The following is a 24,363-nucleotide window of genomic DNA, read 5'->3' as shown; positions in this document are numbered from 1 at the left end:
ATTTGCCTGCAGTGTTTTTTTCTTTAACAATCCCAGGTTTTTTTAAACTATGATGACGCCACTCCAATGGGATACCGCAATTGCACAAAAACCTTGCTTTTGAATTCATTTACTTATAGACTCTCAAAGAGAGCATAATGGATGGTTTATTAGACACGCGCAACGTTATATAAAAGCGCGCATTGTGAGCTAGTGATGAACGGCACCCTATTGACACGCTTATGCCAGAGTCCAAGGATTTCATGTAACCTTTGAAAATAGAATCAAAACGCGCACATCGCTGCGCTTGAAATAGAGAACCTGGTATGGTGGTGCGCATTCGGAGAAATTTCGCTCGGCCGCTGACAATGGAAGTGCAGCGCTTATAATTATTCGGAGAGGAAGCTCCGATCACTTTCGCTGACAGCAGTTGGCGTGCCTGTCCTTTGTTTCTGGCCAAAGTCAATATCAACCTCATTCAATTGTCAAGTTGAAAGAATGCAGTAAAATTGTTGGCATCAATTCTTCAAAGCTTTTCTCGAATGTTCAACCAGCTGCTTAATTGATAGAGTGATTTATTTTTGCAAGTTTAGGTGATAGAAAATTTGAGAAATTAACAAATTTAACATTGTTACCGTGGAGTTGCACTCTGAACCTCCTTCAAACCCTGCGAGTCTGGATACACTCTATTATTGGCACCAGATCACCATCTCACCCCCATCTAAGTAATTTAAAAGACAAAAAATGAAAACACTTTTTAATTCAAATTTTCACTTGCTACCAATCTTGATGAATAGAGTAATTCATCAAATTAAAGTTCAATACATAACTAGATTTCAAATCGTGCAAATTTTCTCATTACAAAAAAGCTATTAAGTAAGTGTTAACTTCATAAACACATGATTTCCCAACAAAAAGCTTAAAATCCCGTCGATTTATTTCAAGTATGAAATTTCGCAAATGCTGCTTGGAATTGATTTTCCTGGAAATTGCTCAACACACACTTTTAATCGAGGTGCTAAAAATTTCACCGGTCGACAAAAAGGCAAGACGCACTTGCGTTCACGCGAATAATTGCCAGTACTGTTACATCGACAGTGCAGCTCAATTTGAGAGAGAGGCTGCGTCAGCTCCCACGGAAATAAAAAAGACCAGATGATGATGATGAGTCTCTTCCGGAAACGCGCCGAGTAAAATGTATAGCGTGCAGGCTTCCCGACGGCCCGAACAGCGCGGATAAATATAAAGGTCAAAATGACAAAAAGAATCGTGTGTGCTGACCAATGCGCGCACCGGAAAGACCTCGGCATCCGTGAAAAAATCCAACAGTAGTGCAGTCGGTGGCAAAAAATAATGCAACAACTGTTCCTGAGTTGCATGGCAACTGTTGGTTGTCGTGATTTTCATTGCGGATCTCGAGTAATTACTCGACTGAACTTGACGATCGATATGCAGGGCTGAGAGATCCTTCTTAACGTCCGGCGCGAGCACGATCTCAAATCTCGATCGTCCAAGGCTGTTACTTTCAGCATCGACTAGCGTGGCCAGCGAGCAATAAATTAAGTGACAACAGGTGCCTATGCAATTAGATTTGACGAATAGCCTTGCCCCTGTGGGAGAAGCCTTCCTCCGCGCGCGCACACGCCATCTGGCTCTCTTCGCCGTGTTAATGAGCCTCATTTCTGCCTCACGCCAGACTTGATTGATGAAAACTGACTCTGTATTTGACTGGGTGGATTAGAAAGAGAGGCGTCAGATGAACTTTAGTGCCTTTTATTATATTCGCCTGTTGCGCACAGTCTCTCACTTCTCTTTGCGCTGCTTCTGCTGCTTTAGTTGCTTCTTGCTTTTGACTCTGGTGGACTTTTTGTTTTCCTGCTTGTTCACGTATTGGTAGATCGTGTAGCCGACCAGCCCTGCAAAAAAATCACAATGTAATCTCCCGCGGCAACAGAGTGTGTGAGTCACTTTTTGCAAACTTATTTGCATAGAGAAAACAAGTATTCATTGGGACAAACTGGTCTGCGTGAAAAATTTGCGCGACCTGGCAAACTTTGCAACACACGGCCCTCGAAACAGAGGCGTTTTCATAATTCGTCCTCGTATGTCAAAACGCAAAATCAACAAAAAATTTGCTCTTTCATAACTGATTTGAACAGTGCAGAAGTGTAGAACAAAAGAAAACAAAGTACTTTCAAATCAAACAGCTGATTCGTATAATGTATCGCCTTTCGTAATAAATGAGTCGCCACTTTATCTCTTTATGTAAAAAAAAACATCAACTTTTCCTAGTTTCTGTGCCAAGAGGCCGCTCTTTATGCTAAAACTACCGCAAATTAGCATTGAAATGCGCTCCATTGTCTCCAAGTGTGGGTGAAATCTGAACTGCGGAGAAATTTCCCCTCGATATTTACTTCTCCGGTGCAACTGACGTATAATTCAAATGCTGAGGCACATAAAGTCAAAAATAAGAAGTCAGGTTTCCCATCCGAATCGCATTAATTTCACATTTTTACGATTTGCCGTCGTTGGGGAATAAAACAAATCACGGTTCAGATTGCTCTTATTGCAAGAAAGTCTCTCGTCCAGAAAAATAAGCTATTATATTTGAATGCAAACTTGTGAAAAGCGTGCTGCTTTCGATTCCTTCACTCGGAGTTTATTCTATTTTGAGTTTCTCTCACGATCGGCTGTCTCTTCTGATTGTTATTTGCTGAATTCACATTCGTCATGAAGCGATCGAGAATGTACTTATGACGTGCCTTATTTGACCTCCCTGCGCAGGAAAACCACTCAACCGTGTGAAACAATAGATAATATACTTAATGAGATCTTCCAATTACTCAATAATTAAATTGTGTTTGTTGTATGTACATAAAGAAATTTCAAATAGGCTGCCTAGTCTTGTTTAAAAGGATTGTATTGTTTTTTGGGATTGAAATTTTTGAAAAAAAAGCGTTGTGATGCAGGGATGGAGATAGCCGACGCTCACTGAGTTTCATCACTTGCTCACTTTGTCCTTTGTGCTCACAATCAGCATAGAGTAAATAATACCGTCAACTGTTTTAAATTATCAATGGTTCAGAATTCTCTACAGTTAATTCTGTGGGGTAGATTTTGCTTCGTAGGTAAATTACTGATGATCTGAGGCCTGAGGGCGAAACAGCTGCTGTACAGTACGAGAACGCGCGAGATTATATTTCTCTTCAATTGATCACTTTTAGAACTAAAATCCACCCTTCCTGGTAACAAATTCACGTGGATTAAAGCCATTGTCTTAGTTTGGAATTTTAAAAATACTGATAAGCCAATTTTATTTAAAGCTTTTAAATATCCGTCAACTTTTCATTTAATTTGAAAGTTTACAGAACTTACTTAGCACGTGTTGTATAAATGTTACAATGAAGTTTAAACTGCAATTTAGCCTGCTAAGGAATTTATGGTATAATAGCCAGACCGGTGGTATAATTGATAAGATTATTTAATTAGAAAAATAAAATTCAAAATGGAATGAGAATGTTTTCCTAAGATTGCTCGGCCAGTATATTGAAATATAATTTAAGCCCTTTGTATTGATTAAAAATACAGATTTTTCACTTTTGAATAAATTAGTTCTACCTTAAATCTAGATTAGGACGATTGCTATAGAGAACAGATCGATTTCCTTACGAGAGATGCAAAGTGTGATCACAGGCAGAGTTTAATAATTTAGAAAAAAATCGCAATTATTGCCCTCAAACGAAAATTGGTCTCACCAAAAAGTGAAAAGAGCACAAGGAGCGCGCCGAGGAGAAGCAGTCCTTGGTTCTGGCTGGCAATGCCCCTTTGCGCCTCCGACTCCGCCGCCATCCGCACCTTATTGGCCAGATTTTCCATAAAGCCGCCTCGCAGCTGTTCGCGTTCGTCCTCGGACATGCCGGCCATTTGATCCTTGATTCTCTTCAGGATCTCGTTCAGCTCACCACTCTTCTCGGGCGACAGGGGTTCGTCGAGCCCTCCGTCGTCCAGACCGGCCAGAAGGTCAGCAGCGTCCATATTTTTGGGCGACAAACTCGTGTGTTCTTTTTGCCTATTGCTGGCTCAGCAGATGTGTCGAAAGCCGCAACGTGGACTTAAAGATAAGAAAATCAGTAGTCGCTCGCTGCCTTATCGCAGCATCAGCGAATTATCAAATTACTCGCGGGAATAATTACACCGCGTTCGGTTGCTCGAGGAAAAATCGTTCCTGTCACTACCTGACTTGCTTTTTCTCTTTACGAATTTTATGACGGTCGAGAAATAAAACCACAACGTGAACTTAGTTATTTCTTTTTTGTTCGTTGCTTTTGCGAGGCGCGGCCGGCTCATACAAAGTTAGAAATTGAAAGTGAATGCTTCTGCCTGGCCTTGGCTTTTCACGTTCGCAGATCTCAAGCGCTTTCATGAGCCATTTTCAGCTGCACTTTTGCCGAGAGACGAGATTTAGGTCTCCGTTCTTTTTATAGTAGTTTTATTATACTGACGAAGAAGAAGGACTTATGTGAAGCTTCGCTCATTATTTCAAATAATATGTATGTGCGCATGAATGTGCCTTTCTACTTTCAAGAGGGCAAAATTTGTACATTTTACTGCAGCAAATATTCACATGAATTCCTTTCAACAAAAAACGTGCACACTTAGAGCAGACTACTTTTTCGCTTTTTTCAAGACTAGTGTTCAAGATCTTGAACACTGGTTTTGGATAAATTTACTGTAATTTTCAGTGTGAGGCAGAGAGAATCTAGCAGCCAAATCATCAATAAAGAAGCTAGTGTCAGCCAGTTTATAGGCGAGTCTTCATTTCATATATTTGGACAAGCTGAGTGCTCTTTTTAAAAATATAACTAACAGGGCCAAAACAGTAAACAGCACGGAAAACGTGGAACTCGAATTTTTCGCGAAAATTTCATCCATAGCCCTAATAGTAATTCAAAATAGTGCCGAGAAAATTAGCCATTTATTAATCGATTGGTTTTTATTAAATGTGCATTAACCTCTTTTCTTTGACTCTAATCTATCATATACATACGTTTCCTAACATTTAGTTGGATTGGCAAATCTCTTTGAAATGAAATTGTAAAACACTGGAGCTTTAGGACTTTCATTTTATTTTTTGCTGCACGATTTAATGGTATAGAGGATGGGATACCTGTATGAATCACAAATGAGACAGCGAAGGTCAAGACTGCTTTTTTAGATGAAAAATAAGTGTACATTCTCTAAACCGAATTCCCCAACAACAAGATTTATTTTGGTCCTAATCCCGAGTCAAATCTGAATCACATTCTCGAAATGACTGGAGGGTTCGTTTAGTCCGCTAGCAATTCACCCCCTTAACCCATTGAATCGAATGAATAAACTCTCGAAAATGCAATCAGCCCAAATGAGTTGGAGCCGCTGAGTGAGAAGCAGCGTGTCTGGATGAAGAACATCGCCTGTCCCATTGTGTCCCAATTCGTGTGGACGCACCTAATTGACGTTCTGGAATCTGGTCCAGAAAGCTCGCGCGATCAAGAGGAAAGAAAATAAGGACGTGGCATGCTGCGTTAGGTTCAAAAAAGAACAACTAGAAAAGCGGCATCGCAATACAACACACGCAGTAAGAGCAGGGGCATTGAACTTGATAAAGAGACACAAACACTAAAATCCGTCGGTCGTACGGTGCTCTCACGTGTGCAACGCGAGAGAGACACACATTTTCTCGTTGCACATTTTTAGACACAATATACACCGCAGTAGACGCGGTCATGTGTTTATGCTCGAGTTACATAAGTCGGCACTGCATGTTGTTGCACACACGAGGATTGCTCTCAAATAAGGCCGCGCTTTTTGCTCGCAACGCACACTGTCGACGAGATTAGTGACAATGTAAGTTATGGTGGTGTAACCCATATAAAGCATATATATGGCAGAACCATTGAGCGGCGCGAGCACACAATGATGAATGCTGCCGGTTGATGTCAAGCTTGAGTCGAATTCAGCAATTGCACACAGAGTCAGCTGATTAGGAAAGGTTTGTTTATGCTTGAAGATGGTAATGGCGAGACGACTTTCTTGTTTTTCTCTTTGCAGATTGCAAAAAACAGTAATTAAATTCTGCTTGAAGTTGCAAAAAAAATTTCAAGATAATCCATCAATATAATTTGATATTCAAAGGGAACGTTTAAAGAACTTTGACAGAAAAGGCTCAGACTAGCATTTTAAAAAAATTTGTATTAAAATGTGAATGAAGGGAAAGTTAAAAACACTTTATTACAAGGATTATGTCAATAAAGTATTGAGAAAAAAAGCAGATTTGAGGAGCATTCGAGTCAGCTGTGCTACAAATTTGGAAATACATCAGGATATCAAATTAAATATGAAAGAAAACCCTTTCGTAAATTTAAAGAACGCAATTTATTCAGAGGTCGCAGTGTAATCCTTTAACAAACAGACGCACTCCTTCTAGGAAATTATTCCCAAACACAACAACTCTTATCTAGTGTGCAAACATCTCGCCTCAAAGATTCGCAGAAACTATTTAATAGGAATTAATTCTTCACTTCCATAAGGTCCAAAAGCAAATAAATTTGTCACGCGGAAGCACCATGTTTAGAGGGCTTGTTTTTCCGCATTCTGCAGCTTAAAAATTGGAATCGGCTACTGCTGATGCTGGGTATTGGTGGTCTGCGCGGATAGCAAGACAAGTGACCTTTCCACCGAGCGAGCGCGATAAAAAGATGCTCCCTGAGCTTATTACTATGCTGGTAGGTGGCTGGCCTTGCCTCGTCTTCATTAACCCGCGAGTGAGCTGGCGTCGCTCTGCATGTGTGCGATACACAACAGTTTGCACTTTTAAGTCAATTTGCGTGCCGAATGTGGGTTATGTGCGTAGAGAAAAACATGTATAAATGCTTGCTCGCACGAACCTTGAACTGCGTTTTGTACAAAAATAAAACCAGCAGAAAAAAATGTTGCAAAATACTTAATGCAAACATGAGAAGTTTTCCGGCAGTCGAATAATTTATTCCAGCTGTAATTATAGTGCAAATATTCTCGTGAGAATTGATGGGAATATTTTTTCACATGCATGTAACTTTCACTAAATTAACTTAATCTTTTTGAGTTTGTAAAAATATATTGAGTTTTGATAAAGTTCACTTTACATTCAGATTGTTGATTTTAGATTTAAGATTTGGCTTAAAATGCATGTCCTGGTTGGATTTCTCCACTGCTACAAAGAATGCTAGCAACAGATAAAAAAACCACACCTTTCTTATTTACAGAATTGAATTCCGTAAACGAGTATTTTAGTCGGAATTCCCGACAAATAAACCAACTGATAGGGTTTAAAAATATTTTATGCTGGAAAAATTATTTTAATTCACACGTCAACTTAAAATATTTTTGTTCCGTTTTTCATCGACATTTAAATTATTGCTTGACTTTCAAATTTCACAAAGATAATTGGAGGTGGAAATTTTTGAAATAGCTCAAGGTAAATGCTGCATTTTGTATGAGTTTCAGGATGATTCCGCATTTTCCCACACTGCGTATTTTATGTCGTACTTGAGTTTCTCGCAAATATAATGCAACCTAATTGCGTGACCAAGTTGCTTGGGAGCAATGGGCCAAAATGATCGAAACACAACCGTGGGAGAGACGGTGACGGGACAACGTCACTCACTATTCCTGCCACTTTTCTGCCAACTTTTGCTTATCAAACCAACAGGACTTGGCAATCGCAACTACTTGTGCGAGAGGAATGCACCAGGAATTATTACCAATGGTTTTATACTGCGCGTATTTTTTATTGCGAATAAGTGCGCAGTTTGCAGTGTGCGGCGCTTCTATTCTCTAAAGCCAGAAAGACGAGTCGTTCGAGGAATGATATTATACACGCGGCGCACAGCGCAATCGGCGCTTTTTATTAATTTGTCTCTCGCTCGGTTTCACGTCTGTCTGCCGTCGTTTGAAAAGAAACGCGCTGCACACGTGAGACAATGAGCATTGGCTCCTTTTTCAGCCCGTCCGACGCCGCCGCCGCCGCCGCGTTACTACAGTTGACATTTCTGTTTAGAAATTCCAGTCATTTGTCCAAATTCCCCGCACAGATCTTATTTATAGCCTTTGCGGCGGCACCCAAAGCTCGGATTTATTCTGTTGTTTGTTGGGAAATACATATTAATCGCTTTGCTCATTATACCTTTGGCCTGATTGTTAACAAAAGGCCGTCTGTGTTGAGTAACGACACTTCTTGGCTAAAAATAAAAGAAGCAAAAAAGTGAAATATATGCAAGGAGAAATTTTCAAAGAATTTCGTCGTAATTCTATTTTGAGGATGTTATTTTTATATATAATTCGTTATTTCTTTATTAATCTTCCATGCCTGCATCTTGAAGGAAAGGAACTAATATGGTACTAATTACATTGCAATTTTTGAGTTTCTCCCAATATTAGATATTTTAATATCCTTTTTATAATCAATCTCTAATTCTCTTAAAATAATTGTACACACATAACCCGATAGACCTACAATAGAGACCTAGTCAGGCAGTGGAGCCCGAACAAATATTTTTTGAATTGTTATCTTTTTGTGCTCCCCTGTTCCAATACATTTTTATCATAATAGGTTCTTGTTTCTCGCGTCTAGATGATTTTGATGTGTTGAGTGAATTTCTTTATTATATTCTTCAGAAATTTATATTCTTTCAAAGTGGGTTGGCACAGGAAAAAAGTTGAAATTAATTTAAATTGCTTACTATAATATGCAGTTGATCAAATTGTTGGTTTGAATAATGATCTCAACAATGTGCAATAATCAAATTAGGACCAAGTAACAGTTTTGCCAAATATTCCCGAGAAATTAAACAGTTTGTCTATGGAGTTCTTATCTGAGGTCACTCTGAATCGGATCTTAATTTTGAGTTTTCTCGTTTGATTCAAAAGCAATTAAAATAGTCCTGATTTAGGCTAAAAATGGAGAGTTAAACATAATTAAAAATTGTCAACCTTTCGGACTAAGAAAAATCTGTAAAACCAACTATTAAAAGCAACCTAAAAAGAAATTGATAAATTATCGGTCAAAATGACCAAATTTCACAGCATTAAATCATTGTTAAAATTTATCGTGATGCAAAAACATTTTTAAATGCATTTAAGGACAAATTGAAAAAATCATCACGTGCTTTGAACTACGATGAATACAAATCATTTTCAACTCGTTTAACCCCTCAACACAACATTATGACAAGCGTGCTCAAATTTAACAATCCATCAGGGAAATGAATCGCTCATTAGCTGATGCTGTCTCGAAATGACGTGTGGCGCACACGTGGAGCGAGCGAGGCGCTTTCTCCCTTCGGGGTCGCGATCAGAAATCAACCCCCGGTGGCGGCCGGGCCGGGCCGGGGCAAGGAACTGATTAAAGCAAGTATATTTCCATTCCGGAAACAGGAACCATGCATCACTTTTAGAAAAGCAATTGCGCGCGCTGCTCTCTCTTTTTTGTGCGGCGCGTCTACTCTTGTTTTTTATGCCATGTATCTTGACATACAACGCACGAGGCAAAGACGCTAAAATTAGATTGAGACTCGTCGTCGAGGACTATGTGAAGAAGAGTGCTTTGCTTTTCTCAGTATGCCGGCCGAGCCGACTGGCGGGCGGATCTGACAGACTTTTCTATCTGCTCTCTTCTCGGCCACCCCGCACATCCTGAGAAGGTAAAGTGACACGCCGTGCTTGCAATATTTTATCGACGCGCGCGCCCATCCGTGTTTGTGTGCGCCAACCGAGTGCGTTTTTATTTGCATGCGTTTCCATTTGCGGCAAACTTCGTTGCGCGCGTGGGGGAATCCGCGGAATCTGTGTGCGCCCACGCGAGCGGCGAAAATCAATCGAGAGCGCGACAAATTTTCTCTTGTTTACCTCTCTGCTCTGCTGTTCCGATATATGCATTCCATATATTTTTATCAAAGATCTGATCCTGAATTTTAGGACTTTTTTGCTAGTTGTAAATTCAGTGTAGAATAAATCTCCATACCGAATTTTTTATTTTTTATTTAGTTAAAAACAAAAGATGTCTTTCCACCAATCACAAAATATTATTAATTTGAGCTACTTCCCTCGCAACATCAAAAGCTTCTAGACATCTTCGTTTCTTTTCCCTTGAATTGAACTAAATCTCTGCAGTGATAAGTTTCTTACACTTTAAACTTTTGCGTTATTCTTTGCTTGTTTTGCACCTTTCCTTTCTTTGGCATCGCGGGACGAATGCGTTTCAAAAAGTCGTCGGTGCGGAGGCAAGTGGCTCTTCCTGTGCGGCCTGGTGTGCCCATGTTATCCGTTCGCGGTGTTATTGTGACCCAGGTTTAAGCATTCGTGCTAGTACAGTGCATACCCAGGGATAAAAAGTAAAAAATACATACATGTAAATTAATAAACATTTAAAATAGATATGCTTTAGCGGTTTACTTTGATACTTAAGTTGGGTTTCTCAGCAGAGCTGTGATGAATTAAAAAGTTGATTTCCGAAAGCTATTTTTCTGATCACATTAAAATGTTAAAGTCATTTTTTGTATTAATGAAGAAAACTCAGTGATAAATTAATTATGATAATTTTTTAGATTAGCATCAATCAGTGTTTCATATTGCTATCAACAGAACCAAAAAAATGTGTAAATATGCCCCAGTTTGTTTATCAAGTTAGTCTACGTACTCTTGGGATCGTAATATAATATTGCGTTTTACATATTTTGTTAAAATTTGAGATACACGAGTTAAGCAACGACAATTTTTTTTAAGTATCACAGTATCTGAATTCATATATTCTTTATTTTTATGTTCAACTTTTGTTTATTGTTATGGGTCAGCAGGGCATCTTTGACACAGCTTGGTAATAATATTATTGATTGTATTTGTAAGAATTTTCTTGAATTAAATGACAGCAACGTCTTTTGCTGAAGTGGAAAAACCTCATTTGTTAAAATAACATTGAATTTTATTTCAATTTTAAATTTAACGAATATCTCTATTTATAAAAGCTATTTAAAGTTGTTATATTGTTACGAATCTCTTAATTTAACATAATTACGCATTTCACAAGATAAAGTGTTCAACAAGTGTTCAACAAAATCAGAGTGTTTTGGAAAATTCGAACTAACTTATAGCGCTAAAATGAAAAGAAAAATTAAGAAATATTTAAATCTGCTAGCAGCTTCAGGACCAGTCTGTTTAAAACAATGCTGTTCTTTTGGAATGTCTTGCCCAGAAATATTGTATATAATTTTTTGTTACGAGTTTTGACAATTAGATATCGCAAATTCTTTTCAGGTGTAAGGAAACAATTTTTACAAAAGTTTAGACATTTTAGTTTTATTTTCCTTGCCGTGAATGGAGCTCTGCTGGAGTTGAACTTTTCCTCTCGTCCACGCCTTCAATAGCGAAGACCGCCGCAAACCAGACCCTGCCTTTGTTATTGTTTCTCAACAACTCCATGATAATTAACAACCTAAATGCAGCGTAAACGAGAATTAGACGCGAAGGGGCACGATTCGGTCGGCACAACATGCTATTGTCGAAGGAAACCGCAGATCAAACAGTTTCCTTCCTCGCTCCGTGTGCTGATCCCTTCGCGGAACGTATTTCGATCGTCCTCGCCACCGCACAGCCGTAAGAAAAGCGGCTGTCTTAGGCTGAAATTTATGTGATACGCACACTGATTAGCGCGTGTGGGCTGTAAGGGTTGCCTAATAATCCCTCCACAAATACACACAATGGCATAAGAGCATGCTCCGTCCTTATTAGTAATCGCACATGTATTAACGGAGCAGGAGTTATTTTCCGCGTATGATTGCTGCATGCATTATCGAGTGGTGGCATGGCAACCGGATTATTCATTTTGCTCGCGCGATACAAATGCTGAAGACGTGCCGCGCAAAGTGAATGGTCGTGAATCGTGATGTGAGCAATTTGCGGAAGGGGACTTTTTGCACACCCGAGTTTATTTTCGCACTAGCTATGATAGTCAAACAAAGGCTATTCTCGTGAGACGGGTTGCCCGATTATTTGCATTCGGGTTGCGAACACCAGTCAGCACGCATTTTGACAGGAAATGCCGCCTGTCGTTGTTTATTTTCGAAACAAAAATAAGTCAGTAATTGATCAGATCCAACTTGTTCACTCTTTTGTTATACGACGCCTGTTTTGATTTCTTCGTTTTACGGACTTTTAGAATGTTTGTTCGTTTGTCGCTATTTTCACTTTTCAACAATTCAATTTTTAATACCTTTTGCCATTTTTTTAAAAGAAAGGTTAAGATAGATTGATATGTGTGTAAAGGGTCAACTAGAATGATAATGAATTATTTGGAGCTTTTTATAAAAGTGAAAATCTGAAAGTCAAACTATTACGAAATTTCTAGAAGAAGAATTCATTTCCGTGTATCTTGTATGAATACTGAAGGCTGCAGCTTAACCTTGGATAATTTTATGACAGGAGATTTTAAAATATGATTCTATTTAAGGTTTAAATTAATTAAATTTTAAAGAAATTAGACTGTAATTTGTTCCATAATATATATTTTTTTAAACTGATTTTCAATTAAAATTCTACGTATTACGCAGCTTTGTAAGATGCTTTTATGAATCAGTTTTTATTTAATTAATGGTTTATTAAACGCAAAATATGCGTGCAACACTCTACATCTAAAGGCTAATCAATTTTTACACATTTTCGCTGCTTCTCTCAAAGTAAGTTTTCTTGCTGTACACTTTTGGATATGATATTTTTCACAAGTCTCGCCACAGAACTTACATCTACAATCATAATTAGGCTCATAGTTTTTATTGAAATCACAAATATTTTGGCAAATGATTAAAATGTTAGCAGTAACAAACTTATAATTTTATGGAATTAATAAATTTAATATTTTTGAATTTCTTAAAACTATTAAACAATATTAAAATCCGCGAAAATTTTATTAAGATCATCATTCATCATGCTGCTGATTTTTAACTTCTATTGAGACAACAGAAGTAGCTTTAATGTTTGACAAATTTTTGTAACAAAATTCAATATTTTGTTGTTGGAAAATAAAGAACGAAATTAATTTCTTTAAATAGAACTGCAAATGGGTCTACCATGTTGGTTGGTATTGGTGAACAATGTTTATTCACTAAACCCATTTTTACTATTGAAAAATGTATTTTAAATCATTAATAAATTACACTAAAAATCCTACTGTTAAATGGTTCCTAGAAGAGGAAGTAAATTTATCTATTAAGGAACTAAAAATTAAGAAAGCACCAGGGCTTGACTTGGTAACAAATAAATGTTTGAAAGAGTTAAACGTAGTTTTAAATAGTGAACTAACGAAATTTTATAATATATGCCTTCAGAATGGTATTTTTCCCGATTCCTGGAAACTCTCTAATTTGAAGCTTTTATTTAAAAACAAAGGTAGTCCGGAGGATGTAAACAATTATAGAGGGATCAATTTATCCTCCTCTATGTTTAATCTTTTGGACAAAATGCTTAACAAACGTTTGTATTCCTCTCTAATCAGCTATATTCCATTAAATCAATTCGGCTTTATTAAAGGGAAATCTACTGTACAAGCTGTAAATTTACTTATTCAACATATTCACTCAACAGTAATTGTAAATAAGAGACCCCTGTACGCTTTATTTTTAGATTTAAAAAAAGCATTCGATTCTATTAGTAGAACATTTATCTTTAAGAAAGTCGTAGATACAAAAATCTTTTCTTTTGAAGAGCTAAACTTGCTTGCAGAAATTCTTGACGTAAATTTTCTATTAATTAATGATGGTATTTCCGTTTCTGAAGAAATTTTACAGTCAAACGGGGTTAAACAAGGAGGGTGCATGTCACCCTTCCTGTTCATTTTTGCTATCAGTGATATTAACGATATTATGAAAGATTTCCCTGGCGTTAAATGCATTTTGTATGCAGATGATATTGTACTTTTAAGTGAAAATTTAAATGATTTTTCCATTTTACTGCCCAGAATTACAGACTACCTAGCTATAAGATGTTTAAAATTAAACGAAAAGAAATGCCAAGTCATGAAATTCAGAGCCGGTGGTCATGGTCGTTATAGCAAAGTAGATTTGAACTGGGAAAAACAGAATAAAATTACCTTCTGCTCTTCAATTAATTATCTAGGAGTCACTTTCCAAACTGCAGGTGTATGTTTTAGTAAACATATTGATAAGAGAGTTAAAGCCTCAATATTTGCTACAGGCAAAATTAAAAATTTGTCAAAAAGTTATATTGTTACAGCCAAAAAATTATTTGATTTAGCTATTTCTCCTGTTGCCTCATATGGTATTGAAGCTGTCTGGAAATACTTGACTTTAAAAGACTTAAATAATCTTGAGTGTGCTAAGTCTAGATTTTTTAAGAAAGCCTTATGTGTCGATAAGAGAATGAAATCAAGATTTGTATATGATCTAGTTGAGACTGATTATTTTGTAAATGACTTAAAGACAAAATTCTCCCTGCCGGACACACCTGTTTATATTAAATTCTTGGATAATATGATGCATAAAAAACAAAATATTCACCCTAATTTTTACAGTACCCCAGCTATGACAAACAAGAACTGGTGGCTACCCTATTGTAAAGATCGAAGTGTTTTTACGAGATACTCTTTCCATGGTTATCATTTTCTGTTATGTAAAGACAAACGTTTCCATCTAGATGTTTCTGCTAATTGTGTTTGCCAATTCTGCGATGAAAGCGGTATAGACATGTATCATTTCCTCAATTGTAAAAATAATACAACTACCTTATTTCAAGCTGCTAAATATAAGAAATTGCAGTTAAATAATATCGTTATATAATGTACTCTGTGTTGTACACCGTTGGTGTCTAATATAATAAATAATAATAATAAATCATTCTTAAATTTTTATATTATTTTCTTTCAATCCGCAATTAATCAGAATTGAAAGTAAGGAGTCCGGTACGAGCTTCCGCGTTTGAATTTTATTCTCTCCAGGTGTCGAGCGGGTCACGAAACTCGAAACCTGAGTGAGTGCCTGACGGAGCCTCCTTTTGACGTCGGGTAATTTGTGTCGGATCGAGGCCCGCATATACGTGCATACTCGCGCATTAGTCGGCGTGCGCGCGTCTATTTCCAACTAGCACATTTGAATGGGCCGGTTGGGTGCTGTGGTATGTCCTGTGGGTGCTCGCTGCGCCGCCCACGCCACGGGCAATTTGGATTGCTTGTTATGTGCTAAGGCCGTCGCGTCTCGTTCGCTCGCCTGCTCTCGCCATCAGTAAAAAATAGCCCGAGACGGGGCCGACAAATTAGTCCCGAAATCGAAATTTCCGTCGCGGCTTGCACCACAAAGGGCAACTCGGTGCTTTTAGTCGCGTTGGTCGCCAGACGACAATCGGAATTTCGCGCCGCGTCGACCCATTAAGCGGCGTTTTATGATAATTCGATGGGCCACGGTGGCATAACGGCCAATTAGGGTTTTGGCATCGCCTCGATATTGGCAGACGGGGTAATTCATTCCGCGTGAAAATAACGCACCACGAGTGCACGCAAACAGAAAAAAAGTGTGTAGCCAAAATAAAGTCGAGTCGCGCCGCTGCTGGCTCGCGGCCGCAGACCACGCGCTTTTTTGCCGCCCCGTCTGCTCCGCTGCTGAGGCTGAGATTTGGCTCGGCTCGGAACCTATGTAGTAGTCACTCCGGGCGCCGATTGCGCGAGAGAGCTGCTTTTTGCTCATTCGCCTCTGCTTTTTGCTGCTTCCAGGGACTCGGAGGAAAAGATGAACTTCGAGATGACCAGCTCGACGGGCAGCACCAAGGGCTCCAAGAGCGCGCACAGGAACAGCGCCTCGTTCACCTCGTCGCAGGTGAGTAAGAGCGAAGGAACGCCGGCCGCGCGTTTGATCCCCTTGCTATTCTCGGATCCGATTGGTTTTATTGGCAACTTCTACGAGTAAAAATTACCTATTTAACGCGTTCAATACATTAATTGCCCGCGGCAGCCTTGAGCTGAAAAAGCTCCTGGCCACAAAATTTGCAGCATGTTTAGGTAGGGCCTCTGATTTCATCATCACCGATTTATTGAACTCGAATTGGCCCAAATTCCAATCCACTTGAATGGATGTTTTCATTGCGTCAGCCTTGCGTCAAATTTAAATATGTGTCCATGTATTTTAAAATATGCCTTATCGAGCAAGTTTTATCAGCTAGAAAACAGAATTACATGTAAGCTACAGCCAATTGAAATTATCCATCTCGACATTGAATCTTTATCTCAGATTTAATCCAAGTAAAGCAAGGTGACATTGTTCTTTAAGTTATGCGTGAGTCACGGCTTGCGAGCTGTTCAAAAACACCGGCCTGTTCGTTAGAAAACACGCTAGAATTTCGCCAACTAAGCCTCTTGAAATTTCAGACTCGGCCGAGCAGCGAGAGTTCTTCGTCACTGTGGCCCTCCCGGCCGTCCAAGTCTTCGCGGCTCTCGACCAGCACTGTAATGTCCAAAAGTAAGTAGAGTAATGCGGAATTCCAAATTCACCACGATTTCCTGAAAATCGGCTTCATTTGGATGCGAGCCGCACACGCTGTCTCCTTGGAATAAAAATTCATCTCCTGGTAACATTAGTTTGGACCATAAAAAGAGCGGTGAGTTTCGAGAACGCCGGCGATTTGCCTCGCTCTTCCCGCAGATTACTCATCATCATCATTGTGCGTCCGGCCGCCGGCGCTTTTCGTCCCGCCAATTATGGAATTAATTAAGTTTAACTGGCATTTTTCGCGTCCCGTTTTAGGCTTTTCTGGCGCTGAGCCCTCGGTGCGCACCAAACTGTACTACGGCATGTCGAGTCGCAACGCCAGGTCTGGTTCCAGATTGATTCAGAACCCGCCGCTCGCAGGTCAGTCAGTCATTTTTTCTCTTGCCCTCATAGCGCGCCCCAAGAGTAATTAATTCGTTGCCCGCGCGCTGCTTCGATTTTCATTCAAGGAAAACGAGCATTTCACTTTCTTTGGCCTCCCGTGCGCGTATGTTACATACGCCGGCCGAAAGCCGTCTTGCTCCTCTGACGTTTTTCTCACACGCCCAATTCTCAAATTATCTCAGCATTCGCTATCTCGGCTTGACTCCACTCTCGTTTTCACTCGTGCAGCAAGTTCTGATCGGTAATTGACAAAGTGAGTATCGCGCGTAATTCATATCACAAACCCCTTTCTAAACAGGAATTAAGCAGTGATCGAACGAGCATAAAATTTACGCCTCATTCGATCTGATTCCACAGAGAAAATTCTTAGAGATGAATATGCAGTACATTTTTCTTAATATACTGATAATCTCTCATTTCTATTCGAGTGAAAGCATGAGCGGCGCAATAAATAATAATTTGTCTACACGCCGCGTGCGTGCGTTTGTTTACTTACATGATTCTTTACATTAGACAAGAGTATGATCTTGTCCTGTTTGTGTATTTACTGAAGCGTCATGCTTTTATAGCTTCTACAGCGGCCAAGCAAGATTCCTCCGAGTCTTGGGGATCCTCGGTCTTTCGAAAAATTCGCTCCTTTTGGTCGGGCGGCTCCAACAGCAGCCTCAACGTTAATCAAATAGGCAACTCTAATTCGAATTTGTGCTAATGCGCGTGTTGTTGCATGTTTTAAGAGTGCAAAAATTTAATCTGCCCACGCTTCAGGTTATGATTTATAATAGCAGTTGCGGTTAAAAGATTTAATTGCATGCGTCGTTTTGCGTCTATAATTTTCTTTCGTCGTGGAACCATGCATTATTGAGACGGTTAACCAAAATTATAGTCGTGTAATTTTGCTCACTTTTTATATCCTTATACATTTTCGTTTATTTATTTTATGCAGAAAGATTTCCGCGTGAAATATTAATATATATTTATATCACTCATGAATGAAATTTTGGTTTTGTTTGCGTGAATTTAATACAATTAGTGCAATATTTTTTAATGAAATTAATATTTGGTAAAAAGAATATTGTCACTCCGTAGACAAAGAAGATCTGTTGGACCCGAAACGACCCCTTCCAATAATGACTTCTTCGACTCCCGGCAACTTCGAATGCGAACATCACGACTATAATCCGCACCTCCCGCTCAGAGAGGGCTCAAATAATAATAATTGGGGCGGCTCTTTGCAACGAAAATTTCCGAATCTGTCAAAGAGCCGTCACCAGCAAGACGACTGCATGTCTCTTGCGTCCATCGAAGCAATGGTGAGAAAATATAAGTTTTAAATCTTTGTTTATTTGTTATGTTTAATTAATTAATGCCCTAATTTAGGACACAAAATCGACAAACAGTCCTTACTCGACAATGAAAAAGTCGACCGACAGTTGTCACCTTGATCAATCTTCGAGTGAATCGATGTATTCTGGAGGTCTCTCGCAACACAGACTTTCGTATGCAGGCGAGTTTTTAATCAATTGAATGTAGACAACCGAGAGTGATAATTTTTACATCCTTAGGTTTTTACCCTTCTTCTTCTGACGACTCGAACACAATGGACCGTCATTACGGTTCCATCAGGAGGTCGATAAGAAAGGAAAAAGCGTCGCAAAAAATGTCCGTCAAAAGTTCTTCAGCGCTCACGTCAAGTTTAATGCACTCGTCGGCTCCCTTGCTGAGGCCTCTCTTCTTCGAGGTAGATGCAAACGCTCGATTATTGTTATTACACACTTCGTTCACTTTGTTGAGTCCGCGCACACACTCGGCAGGTTCACACGAAAGTCTGTTCAAAAGTTGCAATTTAAAATACAGTATGAGAAATAAATCCAACAGGAAATCGAACCTTGTTAAAAATTTCAGATCCCGCAACTGGAGCCCGATCCGCCATTCATAGGGAGACATTGGCTTTATAAGCAGCTTTTAAACGGCGTGATGACAGAAAAAGGACAAGGATTTTTAATTATCGGCAACCAAGGCACAGGGAAAACGGCAATTCTGTTACAATTAGTCGAACAATCGTGTTTTGGAAGAGGCCAAGTCATGCATCCAGGTAATTTCAGTTTTTCTCCAGCTTTGAATTTTGGTCAGAAAATATTATTTTCGGTTTAGACGACCAATTAAATAACATGCGTTGCGACGAGATGTTCACCCTGGCGCAGATGGTGGTCGGCTACCACTTTTGCCAGGCGGACAACAGCATTACCTGCCTCGTGCCGGAGTTTGTCCACTCGTTGGCAGCCCAGCTGTACCAGGCCCCGCAGATGGAGGCTTACAGGCAACAATTGATCAGTGAAAGTCACCTGCAGGTGATGATAATTATGTTATTTTTCCACTGCATGTTTCTATAAATAATTAGCATATAATTGCATGCATGCAGGAGCAAGTGCACGATCTCGCTTTTGTCGAATTGTAAAAATCACGCGTCTAATTTCTGTTTTCAGAGCATGGTTTCAATAGATGAGTGCATCGCGGACCCCGACCGAGCTCTAACCAGAGGCGTTTTGGAGCCGCTCACGTTCTTGGCACAGCACGACAGGATTTCGTCCTCCATGCCTTACATTATATTAATTGACGCCATGGGTGAAGCCGAGTATCATAGGTGCGACGAATGGAAATTAATCTGTCGTGAAATGGGCATTTAACGTCCGGATGTGAAAATTTGTTGTTTCAGGCCGGAATATACGCCAGCTATCATTGCGTTCCTAGTGAAGCACATGAGTAGTTTTCCTCCGTGGCTAAAAATAATCGCCACTGTGCAGACGCCTCTGCAGAAATTAGCGGCACAGCTTCCCTTTCAGAGAATAAGGTAAAAAAGAATAAATTGACGCAGCAGAACTAAAATAAAAAAATGTGTCTTCTTTTCAGTCTGGACCGCACGCACGCAAACGAAAACCTCCAACGTGACATGTTAGAGTACATCAAGTTCCGCATACGTTCGAGCCCGAAAATCCAAAACAACATTTCTTCGCCGTCCAGCTCGATGACCAGCTCGTTCACCGGCTCAATGACGGGCTCGGTGAGCTCTCCGTTCGACCACGTCCACTCAAAGTTCGCGCAGCACCTGAGCACCCTGGCGCAGGGCTCGTTTCTCTTCGCGAAACTGACCCTGGATCTGATGGACGCAGGCCACCTGGTGGCGAAGGCAGCCGGCTACAGGGTGCTGCCGACGTCGCTACACCAGCTCTACCTGCTGAGGTGCAACCTGCGCTTCACTTCCGAGAGTTCCTACAGCAAAATCGAGCCCTTGCTGGCTGTCTGTCTCGCCTCCATGCACCCTTTGAACCTCATCGAGATCTACCATTCGGCCACTAGTCTGCAAAACGAACCAGACAACTGGGATACTTTCGCAGAAAAATTTTCGGTGAGAGCTATGAAAAGGCGTAAATCTGTACTCAATTGATTTTTTTCACTTCAACTCTTCAGATGTTGGAAGGAATGCTTGTAAAAAGAACGGATGACACATACATGTTCTTCCATTCGTCATTTAGAGACTGGCTCTTGAAAGGCAACGGAAGCGAAGAAAATAAATATATTTGTGATGTTAAGTGAGTAGAGAAGTTATTTTTAACTCTCGTCAGAGCAGAAATGAAAGTATGCAACTCCGCATGACGCTCCTATTGCGCCGATTGCATAATTTAAGCCTCTGCAGGGGCTGACAGCAATTCTTGTTTTCTTTTTGTAGAAAAGGCCACGCCGGAATTGCCCTCCGCTTCTGCAGGGTGCAGCAACCTTTGAACGCCGAACACACCCTCGAATTAAGTCATCATATTTTGAAAGCTCACATCTTCAAAAACGCGCCCAACATGCCCAAGTGTCTCACCTCCCGAGATATGCAAGCACAGTGGCTTCTCAGCGCCTCGGAAGCAGTGACCAGCGCACTTTGTTGCGCAAGAAATGTGTTCAGCCCTAATCGTAAGGTGAGTGCCGCTATATCTTACCGTTCGAGATCAAAAAGAACGAATTAAATTTTTAGTTTCCAATTGAAGCCATCCAAACTCCATTATTTTTCTGTCTTTTAGGACCAACAGTATTAAACGTTTTAATAATGTGTATAATTAGCAGTAGACCGCACTAAAAAGTCTGCTAAATCAATTAGGGAGACCATTTAAAATCCTAAATATCTGAGCTTCAAGAATATTTAATCAAATATGGTGTGTATAAATAATTTTCACGATAAAAATTCCAAAAATTACAAGCAGTAAATTTATAAATTCAATTTCCGGAAATTCCGATATATACACTCACTCACTCTACTCCACAGTATTTTAACTTGAATTCTGTGCAAAAACGGTGTGCTTTTCAAACTGAAACTTAAATTAAATCCGACAATTGACCAGGTTTCACGACTGCTGCTACTTTCTGGTGCGAATGCAAACGCTCAAACAGAAGCCCTCCGTGGAGTTCCTATACTTTGTGCGGCGGCCCACTTGGGCTACGCAGAGTTCGTGTCTACGTTGCTCGAGTTTGGCGCCCAACCCCGACTGACCGACGCCAAGGGTGCCACCCCTCTTATCCTGGCAGCCGCCGCCGGACACCAGACCGTCGTCTCCACCTTGCTGGCTGCTCAAGGTGATTTAACACAAACCAATTCATACTGAATATTAATAAAATTGCGCAAAAACTAGGAGCCGACACTCTGGTCGGAGTGGCTGATGACTCAGGTCGCTGCCCTCTAGTGCATGCCGCCAGCGGAGGTCACCTGGAGATTGTTCGGAAGCTGCTCGAGTTTCCTTGGGCGCAGCCAAAGGTCGAGAGCACATTTCAAATCGGAACTCCCTCGAGCAGGGACGAGCCCGTCATTATCGAGAAGACTGGTCTGGACAAGACGCAGGCGAAACACCAGGCGCTGGTGGCGGCGGCAGCAAAGGTGCGAAGGAATGTTTGTTTTAATTTGCCTTAATTGACGGCCTGATTGCTTCGCCCAGGGTCAAACGGAAGTTGTTTTGTGCCTGTTGGAAGACAGAAAAGTTCCTATCGACATCCCCAACTCGCTGACCGGCGAGACCGCGCTGACTGCGGCGGCCTCCGGAGGACACGTGACCACCTGCCAGGCCCTTCTGCAGAAGTCAGCATCGGTGATGGTTCCCAACGCTAAAGTACGTGGAAAGATCGCGCTGATTGCTGGCTCTCTATAAACGTGCAATTATTTTCAGGGTCTGATGCCTTTGTGCGTGTCGGTTAAGGAAGGTCACTGGCCAACCGCTGAAATATTTTTGCAAAAGGGTGTGCCCGTGGACCAAGCGGACTACCACGGCCGGACGGCGCTCATGTACGCAGCCTCCGAAGGACATCTGACCATTGTCCAGCTTCTTGTGCAGAATTGTAAGTTTATTTTCCTTTGATTTCATTTTTGTCAGCTACTTAAAAGTGGACCTCCAGCCAAATTTATTTGGTTTAAATCGTAGAGCTGTTTTTAAGGTCCAAAAAACGAGGAAACTTTGTGGAATGAATTTCTGACCAAAAGTTGTCAGGACATTCAAACAAAAATCAGGTGGAATCGAATTTTTTGTTAAAACGAATCCAATAACCTGTGCGAAGAGACCATAAACTAAATAAAGTACTTGTCAAATTCTGTTCTAAATCTTTTTGCACGATTTTTAAAATCACGCTATACCATCCGTAGAATCAAATATAGAGCAACAATTTTTTGGCTTAAACATCATGCAGAAATATTTCACTTTGCAATGCCTCTCAAGGTCAAAAACAACAATTTTCAGGTGCAAGCATCCATCGAGTTGACAAAGAAGGCATTTCCGCTTTGTGTCATGCGTGTCACAAGGGAAGAGCTCAAGTTGCAAAGTTCCTAATCGACAGTGGCGCGGATGTAAATCAGTGCGATAAAAACGGCAGAACACCACTTGACGCTGCAAGTAGCCAATGTAATCCAGAAATTTTAGAGGTATATGAGAGCAAAAAAATATAATTTTATCAATTTTAATTCATGATTTTTCAGCTTCTTTTGGAAAGCAACGCGGCAGTGGATAGAAATGACGTGAACGGCCTGCGACCTCTTGAAAAAGCTATTCTAAGCAGCAATGTTCCGGTAATGTTGTAAACGTTTCTTCTTGTCAAAGACTTCAATGAGCCCGTTTCGTAGATTGTCCAATGCTTTTTGAAAAAGAGGCCTAGTCTAAATTCGGCAACGTGGCAGGCCGCGCAAGGAAAGCCCGAAATGCTGTGAGTGTTGAAAATTTAGCTCCAAACAGGCAGGAAGTGTTAATAATTATTTGTAGCTTAATGTTGCTACAGCGGCTACTGGAAGACGGCAATCTACTTTACAAGAGAGGACGATATCAGGAAGCGTCCAGTCGGTACTACTACGCAATAAAAAAACTGCCTCCAACCTCGGCACAAAACTCTTGTGAGCCGTTTTTACTCATGCATCTACAGCTTCTGCTTAACCTCTCGAGATGCAATCTTAAACTAAATGTAAGTATAAAACTTGAAGTTAGTAAGGGAAAGAAAAGAAAAAACACTCCCCTCCCTGAAAAAAGTTATCAGGCATATGAAAAGTCAACCATCATTTAAATGTGTAGATCTGCCATATTAATCACACAGTAAAATCTCCACCAAATATTATTATAATGAGCAAATCTTTGCCATTTTAATTTATTTGATACAATTTTCATCTTTAACTGTCTTGATCAATATTACTTCTACAGTCGTCTCCAGAACTAATTTTATTCTGAAATGTGCAGAACTGCGAGGAGGCAGTAGAATTAGCAGAAATGGCGCTTCGAATTCGTCCCGACTCTTTTGAGGCCTTTTTTGCGCGGTCGAGGGGTCTGCTAGTCTTGGGCGACTTGAAGGCCGCTCTAGACGACGCGAATCAATCCCTGAACCTGGTGCCGCAACAAAACCGAACTGCTCGAAGAGTGATCGTAAAACTCAGAGAAGATATCGAGTTTCAGATGCAGAACTCACTGGACTGATCGTCAAAACAGGAACGAAGGAAACGAACTTGGCAGCTTAAATATATACTTAAAAAATTAACTATTTATAGCCGAACTAAATGTTGCCAAACTGAATCTAAATCATTTTTCGATTTTTTTAAGTGCCATAAAATTGAAATGATTGATTTTTAGCTATTCCCATTTTTGTTTGAGGTCTTTAGTTTTTGTCCACTCTTAGCAGATTTTTGTTTTAAATAAGTTTATCCGTCCGAGCAGATTGTCTTCCATAAACAAAAATCTCAAACACTATTAAAGAGTGATTTTCATAGACGCATTTTCACTCACTTTTTATATAACTTTTTGCCACATTAATTTATAATGTTTGGAATTTTATATATGTGATCTAGAGTAATGCAGTCCACTTTTTCAGTTTTAACATGAAAAGTGAAAGATGTTGTGAACTTGACAATAAAATTCAGCAAGTGATGACCGAAATGTTACTAAAA

At 40.1% G+C, this 24,363-nt stretch overlaps 2 protein-coding genes across 4 annotated transcripts in view; one reads left to right on the top strand and one right to left on the bottom strand.

The window, feature by feature from the left end:
- Positions 1-24,363, top strand: part of rols (rolling pebbles) — a 29,815-nt gene extending 5,452 nt beyond the window's left edge. The window contains exons 1-24 of one of the 3 annotated variants that reach the window (XM_065497585.1): positions 9,615-9,698; positions 15,767-15,869; positions 16,418-16,508; positions 16,794-16,898; positions 17,492-17,605; positions 18,009-18,232; positions 18,300-18,426; positions 18,485-18,660; positions 18,825-19,014; positions 19,074-19,270; positions 19,406-19,563; positions 19,636-19,770; positions 19,830-20,325; positions 20,388-20,509; positions 20,647-20,881; positions 21,302-21,533; positions 21,590-21,831; positions 21,890-22,060; positions 22,118-22,286; positions 22,682-22,863; positions 22,918-23,007; positions 23,062-23,141; positions 23,198-23,393; positions 23,663-24,363. In XM_065497585.1, coding sequence (XP_065353657.1) covers positions 15,783-15,869; positions 16,418-16,508; positions 16,794-16,898; positions 17,492-17,605; positions 18,009-18,232; positions 18,300-18,426; positions 18,485-18,660; positions 18,825-19,014; positions 19,074-19,270; positions 19,406-19,563; positions 19,636-19,770; positions 19,830-20,325; positions 20,388-20,509; positions 20,647-20,881; positions 21,302-21,533; positions 21,590-21,831; positions 21,890-22,060; positions 22,118-22,286; positions 22,682-22,863; positions 22,918-23,007; positions 23,062-23,141; positions 23,198-23,393; positions 23,663-23,896 — 4,053 coding nt within the window. In that variant the 5' untranslated portion in view covers positions 9,615-9,698; positions 15,767-15,782 and the 3' untranslated portion in view covers positions 23,897-24,363. Of the gene's footprint in view, positions 1-9,614; positions 9,699-15,766; positions 15,870-16,417; positions 16,509-16,793; positions 16,899-17,491; positions 17,606-18,008; positions 18,233-18,299; positions 18,427-18,484; positions 18,661-18,824; positions 19,015-19,073; positions 19,271-19,405; positions 19,564-19,635; positions 19,771-19,829; positions 20,326-20,387; positions 20,510-20,646; positions 20,882-21,301; positions 21,534-21,589; positions 21,832-21,889; positions 22,061-22,117; positions 22,287-22,681; positions 22,864-22,917; positions 23,008-23,061; positions 23,142-23,197; positions 23,394-23,662 lie in introns of those variants that run through there. The other 2 variants (XM_065497586.1, XM_065497587.1) reach the window with 2 other exon arrangements.
- Positions 1,737-4,167, bottom strand: LOC135948389 (uncharacterized). Its single transcript, XM_065497621.1, has 2 exons — positions 3,735-4,167; positions 1,737-1,895 (listed from the first exon to the last, which is right to left on the bottom strand). Exons 1-2 carry the CDS (start codon positions 4,012-4,014, stop codon positions 1,783-1,785), a joined length of 393 nt encoding a protein of 130 aa, XP_065353693.1. The 5' UTR covers positions 4,015-4,167; the 3' UTR covers positions 1,737-1,782.

This window comes from Cloeon dipterum, chromosome 1 (assembly GCF_949628265.1).
Source record: "Cloeon dipterum chromosome 1, ieCloDipt1.1, whole genome shotgun sequence".
Classification (NCBI taxonomy): Eukaryota; Metazoa; Arthropoda; class Insecta; order Ephemeroptera; family Baetidae; genus Cloeon; species Cloeon dipterum.
Note: the sequence above shows the minus strand (reverse complement) of the source record. Positions and strands in the feature narration are given on the sequence as shown.

Bases quoted from the DNA above. Each gene is read 5' to 3' on its own strand.
- LOC135948389 (XM_065497621.1), bottom strand. From the start codon at position 4,014: ATGGACGCTGCTGACCTTCTGGCCGGTCTGGACGACGGAGGGCTCGAC. The intron at 1,896-3,734 runs GTGAGACCAATT...ATTTTTTTGCAG, and splicing joins TGTGCTCTTTTCACTTTTTG to GGCTGGTCGGCTACACGATC.